This window comes from Gorilla gorilla, chromosome 2, assembly GCF_029281585.2.
Source record: "Gorilla gorilla gorilla isolate KB3781 chromosome 2, NHGRI_mGorGor1-v2.1_pri, whole genome shotgun sequence".
In the NCBI taxonomy this organism is placed as follows: Eukaryota; Metazoa; Chordata; class Mammalia; order Primates; family Hominidae; genus Gorilla; species Gorilla gorilla.
The window spans coordinates 142,834,933-142,856,075 of NC_086017.1; the positions used below are offsets into that span (position 1 = coordinate 142,834,933).

The 21,143-nt window shown below is 37.5% G+C and overlaps 2 protein-coding genes across 6 annotated transcripts in view; one reads left to right on the plus strand and one right to left on the minus strand.

Annotated features, from left to right (window-relative positions):
- LOC101152959 (bcl-2-like protein 12) overlaps positions 1 to 21,143 on the plus strand; it is a 465,085-nt gene that overhangs the window by 127,254 nt on the left and 316,688 nt on the right. The window lies entirely within an intron of this gene.
- CPNE4 (copine 4) overlaps positions 1 to 21,143 on the minus strand; it is a 747,750-nt gene that overhangs the window by 120,152 nt on the left and 606,455 nt on the right. For all 5 annotated transcript variants that reach the window (XM_055383286.2, XM_004036316.5, XM_055383287.2 and 2 more), the window contains one exon: positions 15,761 to 15,850. In XM_055383286.2, coding sequence (XP_055239261.2) covers positions 15,761 to 15,850 — 90 coding nt within the window. The remainder of the gene's footprint in view (positions 1 to 15,760; positions 15,851 to 21,143) is intronic.

Here is a 21,143-nt window from a genome sequence, read left to right on the forward strand (position 1 = left end):
GAAAAATCTAACAAGGGATTTAATGTTCTCAGTCTATTAATTTAAGCAGTGGTTCTTTACTTTGACTGCACATTATAATCACCTTGGCTGCTTTTTAAAATTTCTGATGTTTTGGCCTTTATACTCAGAAATTCTATTTAACTGGTCTGAGGTGGGGTCTAGGTACCAGTGGTTTTTAAAGCTCCTCAGGTGATTCTAATATGAATCCAAGGTTGAGATCCACTGCCTTAGTTTTGCCACTGTGGTCCCACCTGGTATTTATACATTTATTTTTTTCCCTACCTAAGATTAGCTGTGGGCTTCCTCATCTATTGTTTTTTTAAATCTTTTATTTCAGGTTGAGGGGTATGGGTGTGTTGTTATATAGGCAAACTTGTGTCATGGGGATTTTTGTACAGATTATTTTGTCACCCAGGTACTAAGCCTAGTATCAAATTTTTATTTTTTTCTGCTCCTGTACCCTCTACCCTCAGATAGGCCCCAGTGTCTGTTGTTCCCCTCTTTGTGTCCACGTGTTCTCATCATTTAGCTTCCACTTATAAGTGAGAACATGCAGTATTTGGTTTTCTGTTTCTGTGTTAGTTTAAAGCCAGAATTCATTCACCTGTTGTTAATCACAATCCAAACATCTCCCAGGAGAAGCATTCCTGCTTGTGCACTGGGGCCAGCTTTAGCAACAGTGAAATTATATTCTGATGGCCATGTTTTCAAGTTCTGTTTTTGTTTCTCAACTGGCCCCAACTCAGGAAGGCATGCGATGAATTTTCACCCTTAAATCCCAACAAAGAAGGAGAGAGTAAAGATACAATTGACTAGAGTAGTGGTTCTCAACAAGGGTGATTTGGCAGTTTCTAGAGACATATTATTTTATTACCACTGAAGGGGGCAGTGCCACTTGCAACTAGTGGATAGAGGCTCACTAACCATACTACAATACCCAGTCCAGTCCCCCACTGCACAGAATTATCCAACTCCAAATGTCAATAGTGTTAATTTAAGAAGCAACTATTGAGAGATGACTCCAAAGCTTCCTTCTTGCCTTAAAACACTCTGGGAAAGAGTGTTTGAGTAATTGAATTGGAGTGCAGTGGGCAGATAAACTTGTTTTCATAAAAAAGAAACAGTGGATGCAGATATAGAGAAATTTTAAGGTGGAGATGGGTGAATTGAGGGAAATGTATTGTTGAAACTGTCTCTTGACTATTTCTTCTATATGAATCATGCTTTACGCATGAACTCTGAACCAGCAGCATCAACATCATCTGGGAACTTGTTAGCAATGCAAGTCTTGGGCCCCACCCCACACCTACTGAATCAGAGACTCTGGGGTTAGGACCCAATGATGTATGTTTCAACAAGCCTTCCTGGAGATTCTGATGTTGCTAAAGTTTGATGATATTATTCTAGATCATATGCTGACCTTGTCTTAAGGTCTGTTGTGGTTCGTTACATCATATGCCTTCAAGAGTCAGTTTGATTATTGGGAGTAGCAGGGGTGATTGCATTGTAAGAGAGCTTATGAAGAAGGCCAGCTGGTCTGCAGGGCAGATGAGCTAGAGGTAATGCTTCCTGACAAGTCCATTTAGTGATTTTACTCTTTCATGGGATAGCTGTCATGTTTTAAATACCGGTGCAATAAAGCATGCCGTGTGGTCAACATAATGTTTGAGTAAAGTTAATTGCCACAGGAAATGAAACCGAAGTTGGGGGGCAGGGGGGTGGAGACAAGTAGGTTGTAGAAAAAGTTCTGAGGGTCAGAATCCAAAGGATGATCTTTCTTTTCTCACCCATTTTAAGACTTAATTGAATCCTGTTTGTCTCACTCACCCCACATCCCTCTTCTACTTTATTCTATTAAAAATCTCATTGCTTAAAGGTAAACCAGGATTTATCATTGTTAGTACTAGACTTGATCGTTGGTATTCTAGGAACTGTTCAAAGAAGCAAAGTACTAAACCATAAAATACGCCAGTGAAATAAAAAGGACCTGACATTTAGAAAATCCACAAGGCTACTTTCTTTACCTTCCTTTTCTAAGATTTTAGGCCTCTTTCCCCTCCAAAAGCTATGCTGTGAGAACCAGATGTGGCCACAATACTGTTTCCTTTTTTTTTTTTTTTTTTTTGTGACTTGCATTCCAGCCCCTCATTCCTGAAGGAGTGCTTTTCTCTGTTGGCTGCTTCATTCTCCAGACTCTTCCCTTCCTTCCTTTCCTTCTTCTAACTCCCTATGGCTGGTGGAGGGAAAGATATGTTTCAATTTAAGGAAAAAAAATGTTAGGAGAAAATATGGTGACAAATGAGTAGCAATGGAATGTTCTCTGAGACATGACAATGAGGAAAGAAAGCTTCCATGATGAATGTAGACTTGTCTTAAATTAAAGGAAGTGTCCCAGGTCATAACTGATGTGATGGAAACATTAACCTAATTAACCTAATCACTAGCATCGATATATGTGGAGATAAGAATGAGTAGATAAGAGGGGTATTTTTCTAGGGATCTTTAAAAGGTGAGACCAAATAGCAAAAAATCTGGTACAATGTCATCAATGGTATCGAGCTAATGTAACTATGGGCTTGTGTATATATCCATCCATCTATCTATCAATCCATCTATCCATCTATTCATTCTTTAAGCATACATTTATTAAGAATCTACTATATGCCAAGCACTGTTTTAGGGGCTGAGGATATAGAGGTGAATTACATAGGCCTGTTCCTTTCCCACGGACCTTGGCACTTATATTTCAGTAGAGGACTCAAACTATAAACATGTAAACAAATAAACAATGTAATCACAGATGGTGGTAAGTGCCATGAAGGAGATGGTGATTAGATGAAGAGTAACTGGAGGAATGTATGTATGAACAACGAAGTCTGGGAAGGCATCTCTGAGTACTTCAGTTTTGAGTTGACACCTGAATGTTAAGAACATGCCAGCTATTCAGAGATGGGGAGGCAATGAAGAGGGACAGGTGGGAATTTCAGGCATATATCAGGATCTTCTAGAAATGTGAACTCAGGAGCTACTTGAGCCTGTTAAGAAAAATTATCCACAACCTGAAAACAAGTCCGAGAGTGTGACCGTAAGCCCTTTCAATGCCATACTTAATCATTATTTAACAGGCCCATCCAGGATGATATATTTTCCTATAAGAATTTACCATTATTCGTTTCTGCTATTTACTATTTATTATTAATAATTGAGGGCTCAGGATCTGTAAAGTTATACATGTTAAACTTGTATACAATGCAATGATTTCCTTCTGGTGTAAAGATGACCCTGAAGTTTATGGTTTATTGCCCCTAAAGACATTAATTAATTTTGTATCTAGAAATTTTAGTCCTTTTTAAAGAAAAAGACTATGTAAACTAAATTATCCAAAATGCCCTTGGAGAAGTTTTATCTTCTTATTGGTTACCTCATCAATTGAGTTGAATAAAATTTTTGATACATATTCATTTGATAGTTCAATGAGAGTCATACTTTTAACTTTTTGCAAATTATACATTGAGAAGATATACCGTGGCTCACCTCAGGAATTGGGAGTCAGAGATCAGCTTTAATGAGTAAATGAAAGCCTAGAATTATCTGTATTTTTTTTTTTTTTTTTTTTTTTTGAGAGGGAGTCTCACTCTGTCTCCAGGCTGGAGGGCAGTGGTGTGATCTCGACTCACTGCAACCTCCGACTCACTGGTTCAAGAGATTCTCCTGCCTCAGCCTCCTGAGGAGCTGGGATTACAGGCATGTGCCACCACGTCCAGCTAATTTTGTGTGTTTGTGTGTGTGTGTGTGTGTGTGTGTGTGTTTAGTAGAGACGGGTTTTCGCCACGTTGGCTAGGATTGTCTTAATCTCCTGACCTCGTCGTGATCTGCCCGCCTCGGCCTTCCAAAGTGCTGGGATTACAGGCGTGAGATACCGTGCCCGGCTGAATTATCTATATTTTTAAGATCAAGCACCTTATTAACTTAATCAGATGTTCCAGACTCTTGAGTCTTTCAGTCACAACTGCTGACCAGAGTAAACACTCTCCAGACTCCTCATGTGCCCTTGCCTTGATTTTTCTATGCTCACCAAATAACGTATTTTGGTTGCTAATTCTGCTCCAAAAGTATTCAGGTATCAGGAAAGAGGTTCCCTGTATGGAGCTTGATAATTATAGTTCTTGCCAAATTTATTTATTTATATTTTATTTATTTTCGTTTTTTGTAAATTACTATGTTGGCCTCCTGACTTATGCATCTGCCTTTTGCCATGAGTCAGTTCTTCCAGGTCCCACTAAGTCTGAGTGATTGGACAAAGCTGAGTTCCTGTACCAGCAAAGAAGCTGGAGACTAGACCCAGTGAGACGGGGACCCTGACTGGAGCCATGCAGCACGAGTGGCCTCTGTAGGCAACATGAGGAGGCATCTCTCCATCTCTACCTGGTTTCTCTCTAAATTGCATGGGGTGGATGTGGGATTGATGATCATTCTAACTTTCTTCTCTTTACTGGAATTGTCCAAAATTATTTATGCTCATTTTCAATGAGCTCAGGTTCCCAAGGAGGAACAATTCACACACTCTCAGAGAGAAAATAATTTGTTTCTTATCAGGTCAGTCAATTTGCTCTTTCTTGATATTTGTTTTGTGTGCTCCACACAAAGTCCTCCTGGCCTTCCTTAATCTTTTTGGGAAGTATAAACTCTGCAGACAGGTGGGGTCTTACAGGCACCATATCTTTGAGGAGATGCTGATACCTCCTCCAGCTCCTGAGAAGGAGGGCCTATGGGATTGTTCTGCCAAGCATCTAAGAAAGGGTCATTTCCCTTTGCTTCAAGGACTCTTTCTTTATGAAAGCTGACCTTCTTCCTAAGAGACAGGTCTCTTCATGTTTTATTTGATGATTATACTGACAATGCTTTCCAGAAAAGAAGCCCAGGATGGCTGCGGATTGTGATGTTTTCATCTTTTTCAAACAACATTCTGGTTTAATGTTTAAAATGTGGGAGAGAAGCTGGATGCCCTGCAGAAACTGACTCAATGAAAAGGCATCTTGGGATGTCAATCCAGTTTGTGAAAATCTTCCTGTTGACAAGGCTAGGTTAAAAACAACATTTCCAAATGTGCAAAAATGAAAATTGAGATCTTGAGGCAACTTTTTCAGTTTCTGTGTGAACAAAGTAGTGGAATAAACTATAGAGTAACTCATATTAAAAATATCTTAAACTAAATAAACAATCAACTAAGAGCAACCAGCATAACCAGTGTTACCAGAACACAGCATTATTTAAACAGAGTAGTGAGTCCTGTCAATTTGAATAATAACACAAAATTGCACTGGGGGATTCTCAGAATTTCTACTCAGAATAATCCTTCCCTTCATCATTAAGCAACTTTACCCACGTCCCAGTTTTCCCCAAGTATCTTCCCAGTAGCTGGTTAGCTATCCATTTTCAGTGCAGAAGGGGATGCAGATGGATTAAATAATGTGAGGAAACTGCTTCCAGTTGCAGCAATTGCAATTTATTTAGATGGACATTCTCTCTAGTAGGGAAATGTCCACCCAGATAATAAGAGGGCTACCTCTTTACTTTCAACTAGAGACCTCATCAGAGCACTGAATAGCATTCATCTGATACTTTTAGTTTAGACTTGCAAAGTGTTTTCCAAGGATGACTTTTTCAAAAACATTTTTTAAAAAAATCAAAGATAGAGCATGACCATGGATAATTTTTTCAATAAAACAGTTTGGCCAGGTTGTACCATCTCTTTTGGCCTCTTCCCTCATAATGGTTGGGCAAGGAAGGACAGTACCCTTTGCATGCAAGGGTTTCCAAAAGGGAGGAATTTGGGAGTCAGAAAGAATCGCTTAGGAGCTGCCATACCCTCATCCCAGATTGCCGAGAGAACAAGAGCCATTATAGGTAAGGTATGCCAGCTTTAGGCAGGCATTAAATACACTGTAGTACAATAATGTCAGGCAGTTGTTTCACAAGGAGCAGGTTCAAAGTCATGTTAACACGAAGAAGGCTTTTTCTAAATTTAATTTTTGTTGTGGTAAAAGATACATAACAAAATTTGCCATTTATTTTTAAATTTACAGCTCTGTGGCATTAAGTATATTCATATTGTATTTCAACGATTACCACCATCTTTGTCCAGAACTTTTCTGTTTTCCCCACTGAAACACTAACTCCCAAGATTCTTTTTAATGTAAGATCAGTTTATATGGTTTCTTGGAAACAAACAAACAAACTAGCACTTGCTTTGGCAAGGTAGGCTCTCTTTTTAGATAGTAAGGAAATCAGATCTAATTTTTACTAATGAAAAAGTTATTTTGACATTGAAGCACCTAGTATTGACCCCATTTGTACAACAGCCCATTTCTTCCAATTTGGAGTCACTAAAGACTAGGCAGAGGAGGGGTCCCATTAGCATCATAGGCTTGACACATGAAGGGGCAAAATTTTCTCCTTGGTGGATGGGAAGGATGATGTGTTTTGAAGAAAAGGGGATGGGATACCAGAATGGGAGGACTGAAAATAAGAAGGAGGCTTGAAGAGAAAGAGAGGAGAGGTTGGGAAAGAATTGCTTTGGCCACATGTGGGTAGTGGCTACTCTTTTGAACAGTACAGATACAGAATATTTCCATCATCATGGAAAGTTTTATTGGACTTTAGGTTCTGGTATGGAGTTTAGGTTCCAGAGTCATAAAGACTTGATCCTTTCAATGCCACTGACTAGCTCTGTGAATTTAGGCTATTTATTTAATCTTTGTTAGTCTCAGTTTTCCCATTTGCAAAATGAGGATAATGAGAGTGTCTCCCTGTGGAAGAGCCAGCCAATTCACCAAAAATCTGTTTCCTTCTATTTCTAGGCATCCTACTAGGCCACATTTCCTGGTTTCTCTTGCCATTTACTGTGGCTATGTGACTGAGTTCTACCCATTGGAATATAGGCAACAATGCTAGATGTTGTTTTCAGCTAAAACTTTTAGAGAGAGGCCTCTTCATATTTTTTCCCCTTTTGCCTGATGGATACAAACAAAAATAAGTCCCTAAGATATGGATGAGCCACAAGATAGAAGCAACCTGAGTTACTGGACTACTTCATGAAGGAGAGGCACACATTGATATAAAAGTTTTACCTTTGATTGTTATGTGAGCAAGAAATTAACTTCTATTACACAGGGGCTCTTTGTTACTGCAGCATTGCTTAACCTAGAACAATTACAGGGTTCAATGAGAAAATTTAATCAAAGTGCCCATCACAGTGTCTGGTACCTGGTAAGTGCTCAGTAAATATTAGCTGTTTTTTAAATACTGAAGAGCAGAAATTATAGAGCAGGAGAGACCCAGGTTTAAACTAAAGCTGTGTAAAGTAAGCTCTGTAATTATAAGCAATTTGCGAAAACACAGGTTCTTAATTTCCTCACCTGTAATATAAGATGATAATGTTAATGAAAAGAAAGAATTATTAAAGTTGAGAGAATATGTAGTTTTTCTCTCAATTCAGAAGCCTGCATGATTTAACACTATTTGAGCTGGCTACTGCTTTTTCACGCTGCAGTATTGATTTCCGATTTCAGTAGAGGCAGCCTGCTGTACTCAGGGGTGCCATTTAGTTAAGTGGACTCAAGAATTCCTGTGCTATGGCTGATCCAATATAGAGACACCTCCATGAGTCTGCAATCAGGTAAGTTCCAGGACATTTAGGCAGACTGAACTATTGACAGGCACAAAAGCAGCAGCTCTTGAGTCCAGAAGGCCATAAAGAAAGCACTTGAATCTGACCAGATCTCCAGAAAACTCAAGAGGACTATGAGCTATCCAAGGATTTTTTTTTTCCTGTTACAAATATAAGGCACATAGAGAGGACGGTGAAATTGCTTTCAATTGCCTAGAAATGCCAGGTTCTTTGTTGCAGGTGTTTCCAACAATACTGAACATAGCAGTGGACTCCTCAATTCCAACTGCCTGTGTTTTGCGCCAATAATCGTGAAATGTTGATGTAATTCATATCTAATGATTAAAGCCCTTTCTATGGGTTTGGGGGAATTATGGGGCTGAATTGGGATCAATGCCAAGGATTCAGATCTGGGGGTTGGAACTTGTCTTTTCCTTTCCAAGCAGTAAGAGCTAGAAAGTTTGCTAGAAAAAAATCAGCTTGAAACAGAACGAAAACAAACATGCAACTAATTCCAAAAGATTAGAGGCAAAATAAGAGGCAAGTAGGGACCCAGGGGTTAAGAGTCACATGAGGCTGGGAATAAAGGGGGAAGTTCTGAGGCAAACGCTATGAATGGACTCAAATCCATTTGGCAGTAGTGTGTCAGTCTGGCTCAGAGAGGCCAAAGCAAAGACAGTGAATTTGTGGAGAAAATACAATTTCAATTGAAGATGGCCTGGTCACACATGAAATAAGAAAGATATGAATAGTTGGATGTAATCAAAAAACAGGTGTTAAGGATTTCTTACAGGAGGAAGAACAGAATGTATCCATACACATACACATATACATATACACTCAGCCTCACAGTAAGGCATCAGAAACCGTGCTGAACTACATAAGGGTGGTACCTGTAGTGAGTCAGCTAGGTTTGGAGAATCAGTAGAAAGACAGCATTTCTCTTTTTGCAATCTATCCATTTGACAAAGGTCTAATATCTGGAATCTATAAGGAACTTAAACAAATTTACAAGAAAAAAACAAACAACCCCATCAAAACTGGGTGAAGGATATGAACAGACACTTCTCCAAAGAAGACATTTATGCAGCCAAAAAACATATGAAGAAAAGCTCATCATCACTGGTCATTAGAGAAATACAAATCAAAACCACAATGAGATACCATCTCACACCAGTTAGAATGTTGATTATTAAAAAGTTGGGAAACCACAGATGCTGGCGAGGCTTGGAGAAATAGGAACACTTTTACACTGTTGGTGGGAGTGTAAATTAGTTCAACCATTGTGGAAGACAGTGTGGTGATTCCTCAAGGATCTAGAACCAGAAATACCATTTGACCCAGCAATCCTATTACGGGTATATACCCAAAGGATTATAAATCATTCTACTATAAAGACACATGCACACGTATGTTTATCACAGTACTATTTATAATAGCAAAGACTTGGAACCAACCCAAATGCCCATTAATGATAGACTGGATAAAGAAAATGTGGCACATATACACCATGGAATACTATGCAGCCATAAAGAAGAATGAGTTCATGTGCTTTGCAGGGACATGGATGAAGCTGGAAGCCATCATCCTCAGCAAACTAACACATGAACAGAAAACCAAACACCACATGTTCTCACTCATAAGTCGGAGTGGAAAAATGAGAAGACATGGACACAGGGAGGGGGAACATCATACATCGGGGCCTGTCAGGGGGTGGGAGGCAAGGGTAGGGAGAGCATCAGGACAAATACCTAATGCATGTGGGACTGAAAACATAGATGATGGGTTGATAAATGCAGCAAACCACCATAGCCCATGTATACCTACATAACAAACCTACACATTTTGCACATGTATCCTAGAACTTAAAGTAAAAAAAACATAAATTAAAAAAATAATAAAGTAAAAAACTTAAAGGAAAAAAAAAGACAGTATTTCTCAATGTGTGTTTGGCAAATGGCCTGTACCAGCATTGTTTATGAAAATTGTTAAAATGAAGACTCCAGGACAACTGAGTGTGGGATTCTGATTTAACAGAGCACTTTTCTGATTGTCCAGGAATCCAGCTTTGGGGGTGTCAGAAGGCAACTCAAGAACATGGCTGTTTTAAATCAACCAGGCATGGCAGCCTAAGACAGACGGCGCAAAGAACAAGCGAGATGAATCATGGGTGAAATGTCATTCAGGGGTTGCTTTAGACTTGTATTTGGGCCTCCTTTCACCCCTTAGTGGGTTCCTGGGTCTTACTCCCATCTACTTTGACTTTGGGGACCTGCTTCTTCTCCTCTTCTGCCATTTCCTTTACTGCACCATGGGCTCAGTTAATAACCCGGGCCTCTCTCCTACATAAGGCATGGGGGTGAATTGATCCAGAACAACTGGTGCTATCACCTTAGTTTTCCCCTTCAAGGCAAATAGCTCCTATCAGCCATACCCTGATGATGCTTGATGAACTTTGTATAGGGGAAAGTATCCATGTTACTTGTGTGGTTTGGAAATTAGAGAAAGAGATAGAAAATGGCCCGATAATACATGTGATTAAATGGTCTCAGGGTGTTTATATGGTGTTTGTCAAGATTGTTCTGGCATGACAGTTTTCCACAGTGCTAGGCATAATTGGGTTATGAATAAATACTTGCTGACAGTACCCTCTCACCATTTTCTTCTCTAAGAACACCCTCTGGAAGAATCTATTCTGAACATCAACATTGCCTCCTAAAGAATATGTTCTGGGTATTAACAATATGTTGATCAAATCAAATAAAATGATTAATGCCATATTTCCTAGAATCTAAGAGGTACATATTTCTGGGAGAGTAATTTATTTTCTTATAAATCATACATTGATAAGTAAGCATTGTGTTATAGTTTTATTGAGAGACTTTCCTTTAGTGTCTCAGACCTTATGAAATGTTACATATAGACAAATCTTCTGTTAAATATTAGCATAATGGTAAATAAATCATTCTGGTTGAAAAGGTCAAGAAATATGCTTATCAGGATGATTTATTTTCTAATAAGTATAATACAATAAAATAGAGGCAGTGCAATCTGATTAAAACGACATTGAATTTGATGTTTAACAACATGGGTTTTTGAGTCTCAGTTTCCTCATCTGTAAAATGAAGATAATGGAACCTACCTCACAATGTGGTTAGAAGTAAATGAAATTATGATTTTTATAAGGGCCTTATAAACTCTAATATGCTTTAGAAATAATATATATTGCGTCTATCCTAGAATATGGCATGTCAAGGATGCCATAGAAAGTAGTAGTGTAATGCCTTTATGCAGTTCAGAAGACATTTTAGCATGTTGTGGTGTTATCTCTTGGGTTACCATAACTAGTAAAAATATGATCTGAATATTTAAGGTATTTAATTGTATTGAATATCATAGGTATTTAAGGCTCAGTAGACATGGCTGAGAAAGCACTGAGTGTCTGATACCTTTAGAGTTACATTAAAAAATGAATCCCAGCCAGGTGCATTGGCTCACGCATGTAATCCCAGCACTTTAGAAGGCTGAGGGAGAGGACTGCTTGAGCCCAGGAGTTTGAGACCAGCCTGGGCAACATAGCAAGACTCTGTCTCTACAGAAAAATTAATCTCTGCCAGAATTAATGGGGAAACACTATAGAATTTTCTACTATGTTCATGAATAAGACAAGGAGGCCCTCTACCTCCACTGCCATCTATCACATTGAGGGTATTAGAAGAAAAAAAGGGGTAAGGATAAAAACTATCTCCATTTTCAAGTAGTATGATTATATATTTGGAAAAAAACATGCTGGGCACCTATAATCCCAGCACTTTGGGAGGCCATGGTGGGCAGATCACTTGAGGTCAGGTGTTTGAGACCAGCCTGGCCAACATGGTGAAACCCCGTCTCTACTAAAAATATAAATATTAGCTGGGTGTGGTGGCACACGCCTGTAATCATAGCTACTCAGGAGGCCAAGGCAGGGAAATCACTTGAACCTGGGAGGCAGAGGTTGTAGTGAGCCTAGATTGCGCCACTGCACTCCAGCCTGGGCAACAGAGCAAGAGTCCATCTCAAAACAAAACAAAACAAAACAAAACAAAACAAAACAAAACAAAACAAAAAACAGAAAGAAAGAAAAGAGAAAAAGAAAAAAAGTTAATGGGAAAATTACTATAAACAATAAGAGAACAAATATTAGTTTAAGAAAAAATTCAATGACCTTCATTTATGCAAACAATAGAGGTTCTAAGAGGTACATAGAAAATAAGAGAAAAAATATTAAGCACTCCTGCAAAACACAAAAGGAGACTTGAATGAATGAAAAGACATGCCATATTCTAGGATAGGAAGATTCAATATTATAAAGAGAAAATTCTGCCTAATTCACAAGTTAAATGCAATCTCAAAAAAATATTATCAAGTTTTGGGTTTTTTTCTGGTATTAGATAAGTTGTTTATAAAGCTCAATGAAAAAAACAGGTAAAATATCCAGGAAAACCCTTAAGAAAGCAAGGAATACAGAAGTGGGTATGGCTAGCTGTACCAGGTATTAAAATATGCTACAAAACATAGCATACAAAATATGCTACAAAATGAAGGTAAAAGGTAGAAGAGACAGGAATGGAAGTTAATCTTTTCTGAATATGCCCTGTTTTGCAGTTTTGACTTTGGAACCATGTAAACATTTAATATAATTATAAGGCAAAATTAAATTTGAAAAAATATCTAAAAATTGAAAACAAAATGAAACAAATGAACCTGACTGTTCCATGGGCTATAGGTCCATGGAAACCTATACTATGGAGAGGAATGATTTTGAGAGACATTAAAATATGGCTCTGCATCCATAGAAATATATATGTAATGAAGAAAAAGAATTGTAAAATTTCAAAGTTGATTTAGGTCAAAAATTCATTCCAGAAAGCAAGGACGTTATTAAGCAAGGACGTTACTAAGTTTATATCAAAAGAATTCAAGAGCCAACTTGAAGAAGCTTTTATTGGCCAAATATGGGACAACTTAAGATTTCAAAGGAATTATAATAACTGAAATAGATGGAAACACTGAAATATATAAAAAAATCCACAAATTCTTAATAATACTGGGGCATTCTTGCCAGAAAACAGACCCTGAAATCTGATCAAGTTCTAAATATGCATTTATAGGAAACACAGAATGTGAGAAATGCTATGGGACAAACCAGCCTGGTTTCTTCACTAAGTAAATTACAGGGGGAAGAAAAAGGGGAGCGAGAACGAACTGATTAAAGGAGGCTTCAGAGACATCTCAGTCAAATACAGTGCTTAGACCTTGTTTAAATCTTCACTTAAACAAATAGAAACAATTGTTTAATAAATGAGAGACTCTGGCAGACATAAACAATAGCAGAATATTTGGTGGCATTAAGGAAGTATAGTTAGCATTCGTAAGAATAATGTTTTATAGTTTTATTAATGGAAAGATTTATTATCTGTTAGCAATGTTAGCAATACATACTGAAGTATTTTCTGATGAGATGACAAGATGTTTGGGATAGGAACACAGTGTGACTTTCATTGGGACTTTTGCCTTCATGGGCCCCTTTTAACACAGCAGATTTTCATGGACCCTAAAAAGTTCGTTGCTTTCTGATGCAAGAAAAAAAATTAGAATATTTTAGTTAATCTTACATGTTCATTCTCTTCTTCTGATTTTGAAAGAAATTAAAACATTTTCATAGGTTCTTGAGGAGTTTAACAAGGCTCCCAGGTGACTCTAATGTATAATAAGTTTGATGTACTATACCAGTGGTTCTTAACTGGAAGTGATTTTATACTCTAGAGAACATTTGGCAATGTCTGAATACACTTTTGATTTTCAGACTGACACAGGCAGCAGGGTGTGTGAGTGTGTATGTGACGGGGGTGAAATACTACTGGCATCTAGTAGCTAGGGTTGCTGTTAAGGATCCTACAGGCACAGGACAGCTCCCCACAGGAAAATCCAAACGTCAATAGTGCACGTGTGGAGAAACCCTGATCCTTCTCTCCCCCCTCCCTTCCTTCCTTTTTCTTTCGTTTCTTCTTTTTTTCCTTCTTTTCCTCTATTCTTCCTTCTCACATTCTTTCTTTCTCTCCTCTATCATCTATCAATCAATCATCTATTTCCTTACCTCCCACTTATTTCTCTACAGGCAGCAGAGCACTCAGAAAGCCACCAAGTGTTCCTTTTCTGCATTTTTATTTATTCCATTACAGATGACCCTCTCCTTTTATCCTCCTCATAAAAAGTTTAATGACTCCTCATAAAAAGTTGATATATGGCTGAAGGAGGTATTATTTTATTTCTGGCCAAAGAGGGTCATTTACCTCCCTGGGAATAGGAGGGTGCTACTCAAAGTGTAAGTGATAATTGCCATCCTATGCCTGAAGTCACAGCTCTTGGCCATTCTGCATAGGAGCTTCCACATGAAGGACCAAATAGCCAGGAATCCTGATTTTGGCTTGAAGGTTTCCAGTGGGGTTGAGGCTTGAAATATCTCAGTTCTTACAGAGATACCAGGTGCAACTCTGAGTTGCTCCTCAAGAACATGGAAGTGAACATGTCTGCTAAGAGTTCAACTGCAAAGCTCATACAGAATGGGTTTAAGCAAAGACATATAAAGCCACCTTAAAGAGCTTGGGATTAACCAATCAGATGGGATTCTAACCTGACAGATCATATCGATGAATCAAAAAATTTTATCTGTCAGAAGGTTTGTGGGGCAAAAGTAGTGAGGAAAATGTAAAGCTACTAAGGCAAACATCATCAGTGTCCAACTACCCAGCTAACACTTTCCAGGGGATTAGTTGTCCTGAAAAGTCAACATGAATGTTTAGTCTGCCTGATGGACAGTGGAGGTGGGCACTCCTGGTTTTCAGAGTCTGAAGCCATGAACTGTCTCAGTTACCCAGTTCTGATTTCAGGCAATCACAGCAACCTTCTGATGATTGTCTTCTCTGTGGTTTGCCCACAAGAAAATGCCCTGGTGAAGCTGATATTACTGCTTGATGGTTGTGTTTTTCACTGAACATTAATCAATTGGCCTTTTAGTTTATAGGCACCAGTCTCCAGTAAATTTGCTTAGTTATCCTTAATTGGTTGAATCACCTCCGGGCCATTGACAACAAGGAACGTCTAGACTTTCAAGGTAGAGGAAAGGCCAGAGCATGGCCTATAAAAACATCTCCTGAAATCTGCTTCTGGCATTCAGCCTACTGTCTTCCTTTGGTGACTTTGAATGCATATTTTCTTCCAACTTTTACATTCCCAAGGTGCTCAGAAAGCCTTTGTGATAGATCGAAAAAGTGGCCACAATACTTTGGAGCTTCTTCCACCAAGAGATGTAGTCTATCTCCTTACCTTTTAAATCTGTAATGACCATGTGACTTGCTTTGACCTAGACTGTGGAGGAAGTGACCTGTGTGAGTTCTGAGCCTAGGCCCTAAAGAGGTCTTATGGGGTTCTGTTCTTGCATTCTTAGAACCCTGAGTTCACTGTGTGTGTTAGTCCAAGCTGGCCTGGGGATGATGAGAGCCATATGGCCCCACCCCTCCTCTCATTCCAGACCACAGCCAGCCAACCTCCAGAAGCAGAACCACCCTCCTCTTGGGTAGCTGACCACAAATGCCTGAGAAAGTCCAGGCAAGATCAACAGAAGAATCACCTAGATTAGTTCATCCCAACTTGTCAGTACTCAGAATCATAAGCTAAATAAATGATTCTAGTTCTAAGCTACTAAATTTTGCATTATTCTGTTATATAAGAGTAGATAATTGATATGACACTATTTTCATTTTAATAACTCTCATTTATAACCTGAATTTATTGCCATGGTTTTGTCTTTCAAAAGACATGGGTTTTGCCTCTTGATATAACACAATTGGAATTGATTTTGGGCTTTCACATAAGCTTCAATGGCTCTAGAAGAAGAAATAGCCCTTGTTTCTTCCATCAAGATGCTAAAAGATGAGAGGGTTCAGTACAGTGTAAAGAAAATTTGGGGTTTGTCAATATTATTTTGAAAAGAAATAGGAAGATTAAATACTTTTTTTAAAAAATCCCATTTCTTGGACACAGATTTCTGACCTTTATCCGGCGGTCTGGGTCTCCGCTGCATAGAGAATTTACGGATACTTTGAATGATTTCCAGGCTGGGCTTAAGTTATTCATCACAACCTGGGAAAAGAAAGAGAGGAGTGGTGAGTGGGGGAGAAATGCTTGACATTTTCACATTTCCACATTAAAACTGCTTGAGAAACCATTGTGATGCTTATGAAAAGAACAATAGCCTGGAAGAGGCGCCTTAATAAAAACTTGATGTAGTAAATCTTTTAAGGGTACCCACTAAGCAGGTCATTATGCACAGAACTCCTGTGGTCACTGTCCTGGCTGTTGTTTCATGAATAATGCCAATAATATTTTCCAGCATGTGGATGCTGAGAGTGATCCCTTCTATATCAAAAGGAGTTGAAATTAAGGATAGGGCTGCCTTTGCCCATTGATAGAGAATTATCAGTTCTGTAGGACGGTCAGTCTTACAGTATAAATTCTCTTCTCTTGGGGTCAGCAAAGGTAAAGACTCTTAGCGGGGTGAAGGGTATAGCAAGACAACTCTGCTGCTAAATAATTGGATGGTCTGGTAATCTGTGACCTTGAGTCACATCAGATTGCAAGTCAGAAGAGAAGTTTCTAGAAGAAAAATCCCAGGACCATACTTATACTAGCTTATCACCAACTCAATTAGAATATCCTGGAAAGGCGTGACGAGGCAGATCTTAAGATTATAAACTATGTCTATAACATAGGAAAACCCTTTTAAAACCACTTTACTAATCACAAACTTGGCTAATCCTGGCCTAAGAATCTATATGAGTCAAATCTTATCTTGCCATAACTATGGTTCAAATAATTCAATTTGGTTCAGAATGTATGAGTAGCTGCTCTGTGCCTAGCATTGTACTGTGTACTTGAGGGCAGGGATTCCCAAAGTGGTTCCTGGACCAGCAGGAGCTGCATCACCTGGAAACTTCTTAAAAACACAAATTTGTAGTCCCCACCCAGAACTACTGACAGACACTCTGGAGGTGGGTCTCCTGGGTGATTCTGAGGCACAAAGTTTCAGAACCACTGCTCTAGGGGATATACAAATAAAGTTAAATGGAATTCTGTCATATTCATTTTTCTACTTAGGAAGTTTTTAGTTAGTGGAAGTCTTGGAATTTTTTTTTTTTTTTTTTGAGATGGATTTTTGCTTTTGTTGCCCAGGCTGTAGTGCAATGGTGCAATCTTGGCTCACTACAACCTCTCCTGCATCAGCCTCCCAAGTGGCTGGGATTACAGGCATGTGCCACCACACCCAGCTAATTTTGTATTTTTAGTAGAGACAGGGTTTCTCCATGTTGGTCAGGCTGGTCTTGAACTACTGACCTCAGGTGATCCGCCCACCTCGGCCTCCCAGAGTGCTGGGATTACAAGCGTGAGCCACAGCACCCGACCTAGAATTTGTTTTTTAATTAATTATCTATCCAAATAACATAATTATTTTATAAGTGATTCCCTCTTCCACCGGATTCCTTAATATAACTAGATCCTAGACTCATTGTTAAATTTCTTCTAATGCATTGAAGTGGAGAAATAATGTTTCTGTGTGACTTTGTCATGTGTTCTAGTACCCTTAGGATGATTAAAGTGATAGCAAGAAGGAGAATTAGGTAAAAAATTGTTTGGGTTAAAATAAATTTCCCAACTTTATATGAAAATGCTAAAAAGTGAAGATGTCTCATGCAACAGTTTTGAAAAACTCAATAGCAACTAGAAATTTCCTCTGAAGTTAAAATCTTTATGTGTGTGTATGTATGAGTGTACATGTGTGTGTGTATGTGTGTGTGTGTGTACATGCAGGCTACCCACAAGTGAACAGTTTTGCCTGGTATTTATTTTGTATCTACTGAGAAAGCAAGAGAAATCAATGTCATGTTGCTTCACTCATTGGAAAACCTTGCCATCATGTTCCTTGTGAAACTCTAGGAGCACCTCCCCATTAGAGTAATGGGGGATATTATAGAAATTCTTGGGAACAGGAGAATTTACCAATATCAATGAGAAGAATGCTCTCAGGAGCAGAGGAGAGGAGGTTCTGGAAGAGAAGTACAGCAATAGTCATCCTTTCAATTTTTTATTTTTTGGGCTGTTACCTCAAGAATTTATCCTTTATGTTAGAAACATTCCACTTATACTGTTTTGGTTATTATAAAATATGTAATAAATTATTGTTGATGTAGTCATCATATTGTTCTGTCAAATACTAGATCTTATTCATTCTAACTAGATATTTTGTACTCATTAACCATTATTACTTCCCTCCTCCCCTACTACCCTTCACAGCCTCTGCTGTCCATCATTGTATTTTCTATCTCCATCAGTTCATTTGTTTTAATATTTAATATTTAGCTCCCACAAATAAGTGAGAACATGTGAAGTTTGTCATTCTGTACTTAGCTTATTTTACTTAATATAAAGACCTCCAGTTTTATCCATGTTGTCACAAATGACAGAATTTTATTTGTACTTTTTAGAGTACGGAATAGTACTCCACTGTGTATATGTGCCACATTTTCTTTATTCATTCATCTATTGATAGACTTGTAGGTTGCTTCCAAATCTTAGCTATTATGAATAGTGCTGCAATAAATATGGGAGGGCAGATATCTCCTGTATATACTGATTTCCTTTCTTTTGAGTATATACCTAGCAGTGTGATTGCTGGGTCATATGGTTGTTCTATTTTTAATTTTTTGAGGAACCTCCAAACTGTTCTCCACAATGATTATACTAATTTACATTTCCACCAACAGTATATGACAGTTCCCTTTTCTCCGCATCCTTGCCAGTATTTATTATGGCCTTTTGAATTTATCCAAAAAAGTCAATATTAACTGAGGTGAGTGCTATCTCATTGCAGTTTTGTTTTGCATATCTCTGATGATCAGTGATGTTGAGCACCTTTTCACATATCTATTTGCTATCTGTATGTCTTCTTTTGAGAAATGTTTATTCATATCTTTTGCCCATTTCCAAATTGAATTATTAGATTTTTTTTCTCATAGAGTTGTTTGAGCTCCTTATATCTTTTGGTTATTAACCCCCTGTCAGATGGATAGTTGGCAAATATTTTCTCTCATTCTGTGGGTTTTCTCTTCACTTTTTTGATTGCTTCCTCTGCAGTGCAGAATTTTTTTTTTAACTTGATGTGATCCCCTTTGTCCATTTTTGCTTAGTTGCTTGTGCTTGTGGGGTATTATTCAAGAAATCTTTACCAGTCCAATGACTTAGAGAGTTTCCCTAATGTTTTTGTTTAGTATTTTCACAGTTCGAAGTCTTAAATTTATGTCTTTAATCCATTTTGATTTGATTTTTGTATATGGTAAGAGATGGAGGTCTAATTTCATTCTTCCATATATTGATATCCAGTTTTCCCAGCACCATTTATTCAAGAGACTATCCTTTCCATAATGTCTGTTCTTGGCACCTTTATCAAAAATGAACCCAATGCATGTGTATGAATTTGTTTCTGGGTTCTCTATTCTGTTCCATGGGTTTATGTGTCTGTTTTTATGCCAGTACCGTGCTGTTTACTGTCACTTTGTAGTATAAATTGAAGTCTGGTAATGTGATTCCTCCAGTTTTGTTCTTTTTGCTTAGGATAGCTTTGGCTATTCTGGGTCTTTCATAGTTTCATATAAATTTTAGGATTGTGTTTTCTAGTTCTGTGAAGAATGTCATTGGTATTTTGATAAAGATTGCATTGAATCTGTAGATTGCTTTGGGTAGTATGCACATTTTAATAATATTAATTTTTCTAATCCCTGATCATGGAATATTTTTCCATTGTATTGTGTCCTCTTCAGTTTCTTTCATCAATATTTTACTGTTTTCATTGTAGAGATCTTTCACTTTTTTTGGTTAAGTGAATTCCTTTTATTTGTAGCTATTATAAATGGGATTATTTTCATGATTTCTTTTTCAGATTGCTGCTGGAATATAGAAATGCCACTGATTTTTTATGTTGATTTTTTATCTGCAACTTTGCTGAGTTTATTAGTTTTAACAGTTTTCTGGTAGAGTCTGTAGGTTTTTCCAAATATAAGATTATATCATCTGCAAACAAGTATAAATTGACTTCTTCCTTTTCAATTTGAATGCCCTTTATTTCCTTCTCTTCTATGATTGCTCTAGCTAGGACTTCCATTTCCATGTTGAATAACAGTGATGAAAGTGGGCATCCTTGTCTTTTTCCAGATCTTAGAGGAAAGGCTTTCAGTTTTTCCCAATTCAGCATGATACTAGCTGTGGGCTGTTGTATATGGCTTTTGTTGTGTTGATGTATGTTCCTTCTATACTCAGTTTTTTTGCATTTTTTTTTATCATGAAGGGATGTTGAATTGTATCAAATGCTTCTTCAGTATTAATTGAAATGAGCATATGATTTTTGTCCTTCATTCTGTTGGTATGATGTATCACATTGATTGATTTGCTTATGTTAAACCATCCTTGCATCCCTGGGATAAATCCCTCTTGGTCATGATGCATGATCCTTTTCATGTGTTGTTGAATTCAGTTTGCTAGGATTTCAATGAGGATTTTTGTATCAATGTTCATCAGGGATATTGGCCTGTAGTTTTCTTTTTTTGATGTATCTTTGTATGGTTTTGATATCAGGGCAATACTGGCCTCATAGAATGAGTTTGGAAGTATTCCTTCCTCCTTTTTTAAAATAGTTCAGGTAGGATTGGTATTAGTTCTTTTTTAAATTCTACCAATATGTTTGGTAGAATTCAGCAGTGAAGCCATCAGTTTCCAGGCTTTTCTTTGCCAGAAGACATTTTATCATGACTTTGATCTTGTTATTTGATATTGATCTGTTCAAGTTTTGGCTTTCTTTATGGTTCAATCTTGGTAGATTGTATGGGTGTAAGAGTTTATCCATTTCTTCCAGGTTTTCCAATTTATTGGCATATAGTTGCTCATAGTAACCTCAATGATCCACTAATTTTCTGCAGTATTTGTTATAATGTCTTCAGATTTAATTTTATTTATTTGGGTATTCTGTCTTTTTTTTCTTAATCTGGCTAAAGTTTTATCAATTTTCTTTATCTTTTCAAAAAACTAACTTTTTGTTTTATTGATATTATTATTTTCTTCATTTAAATTTCATTTATTTCTGATTCAATCATTATTAATTAGTTTCTTCTACTAATTTTGGAGTTTTTTGGCTCTTCCTTTTCTGGTTCTTTGAGATACATTTTAGGTTGTTTATTTGAAACTTATCTACTTGTCTGATATAGGCATTTGTAGCTATCAACTTTCTTTTAAGTACTGTTTTCATATATTCCATAGGTTTTGGTATGTTTTATTTTCATATTCATTTGTTTTAAGAAATGTTTACATTTCCTTCTTAATTTCTTCATTG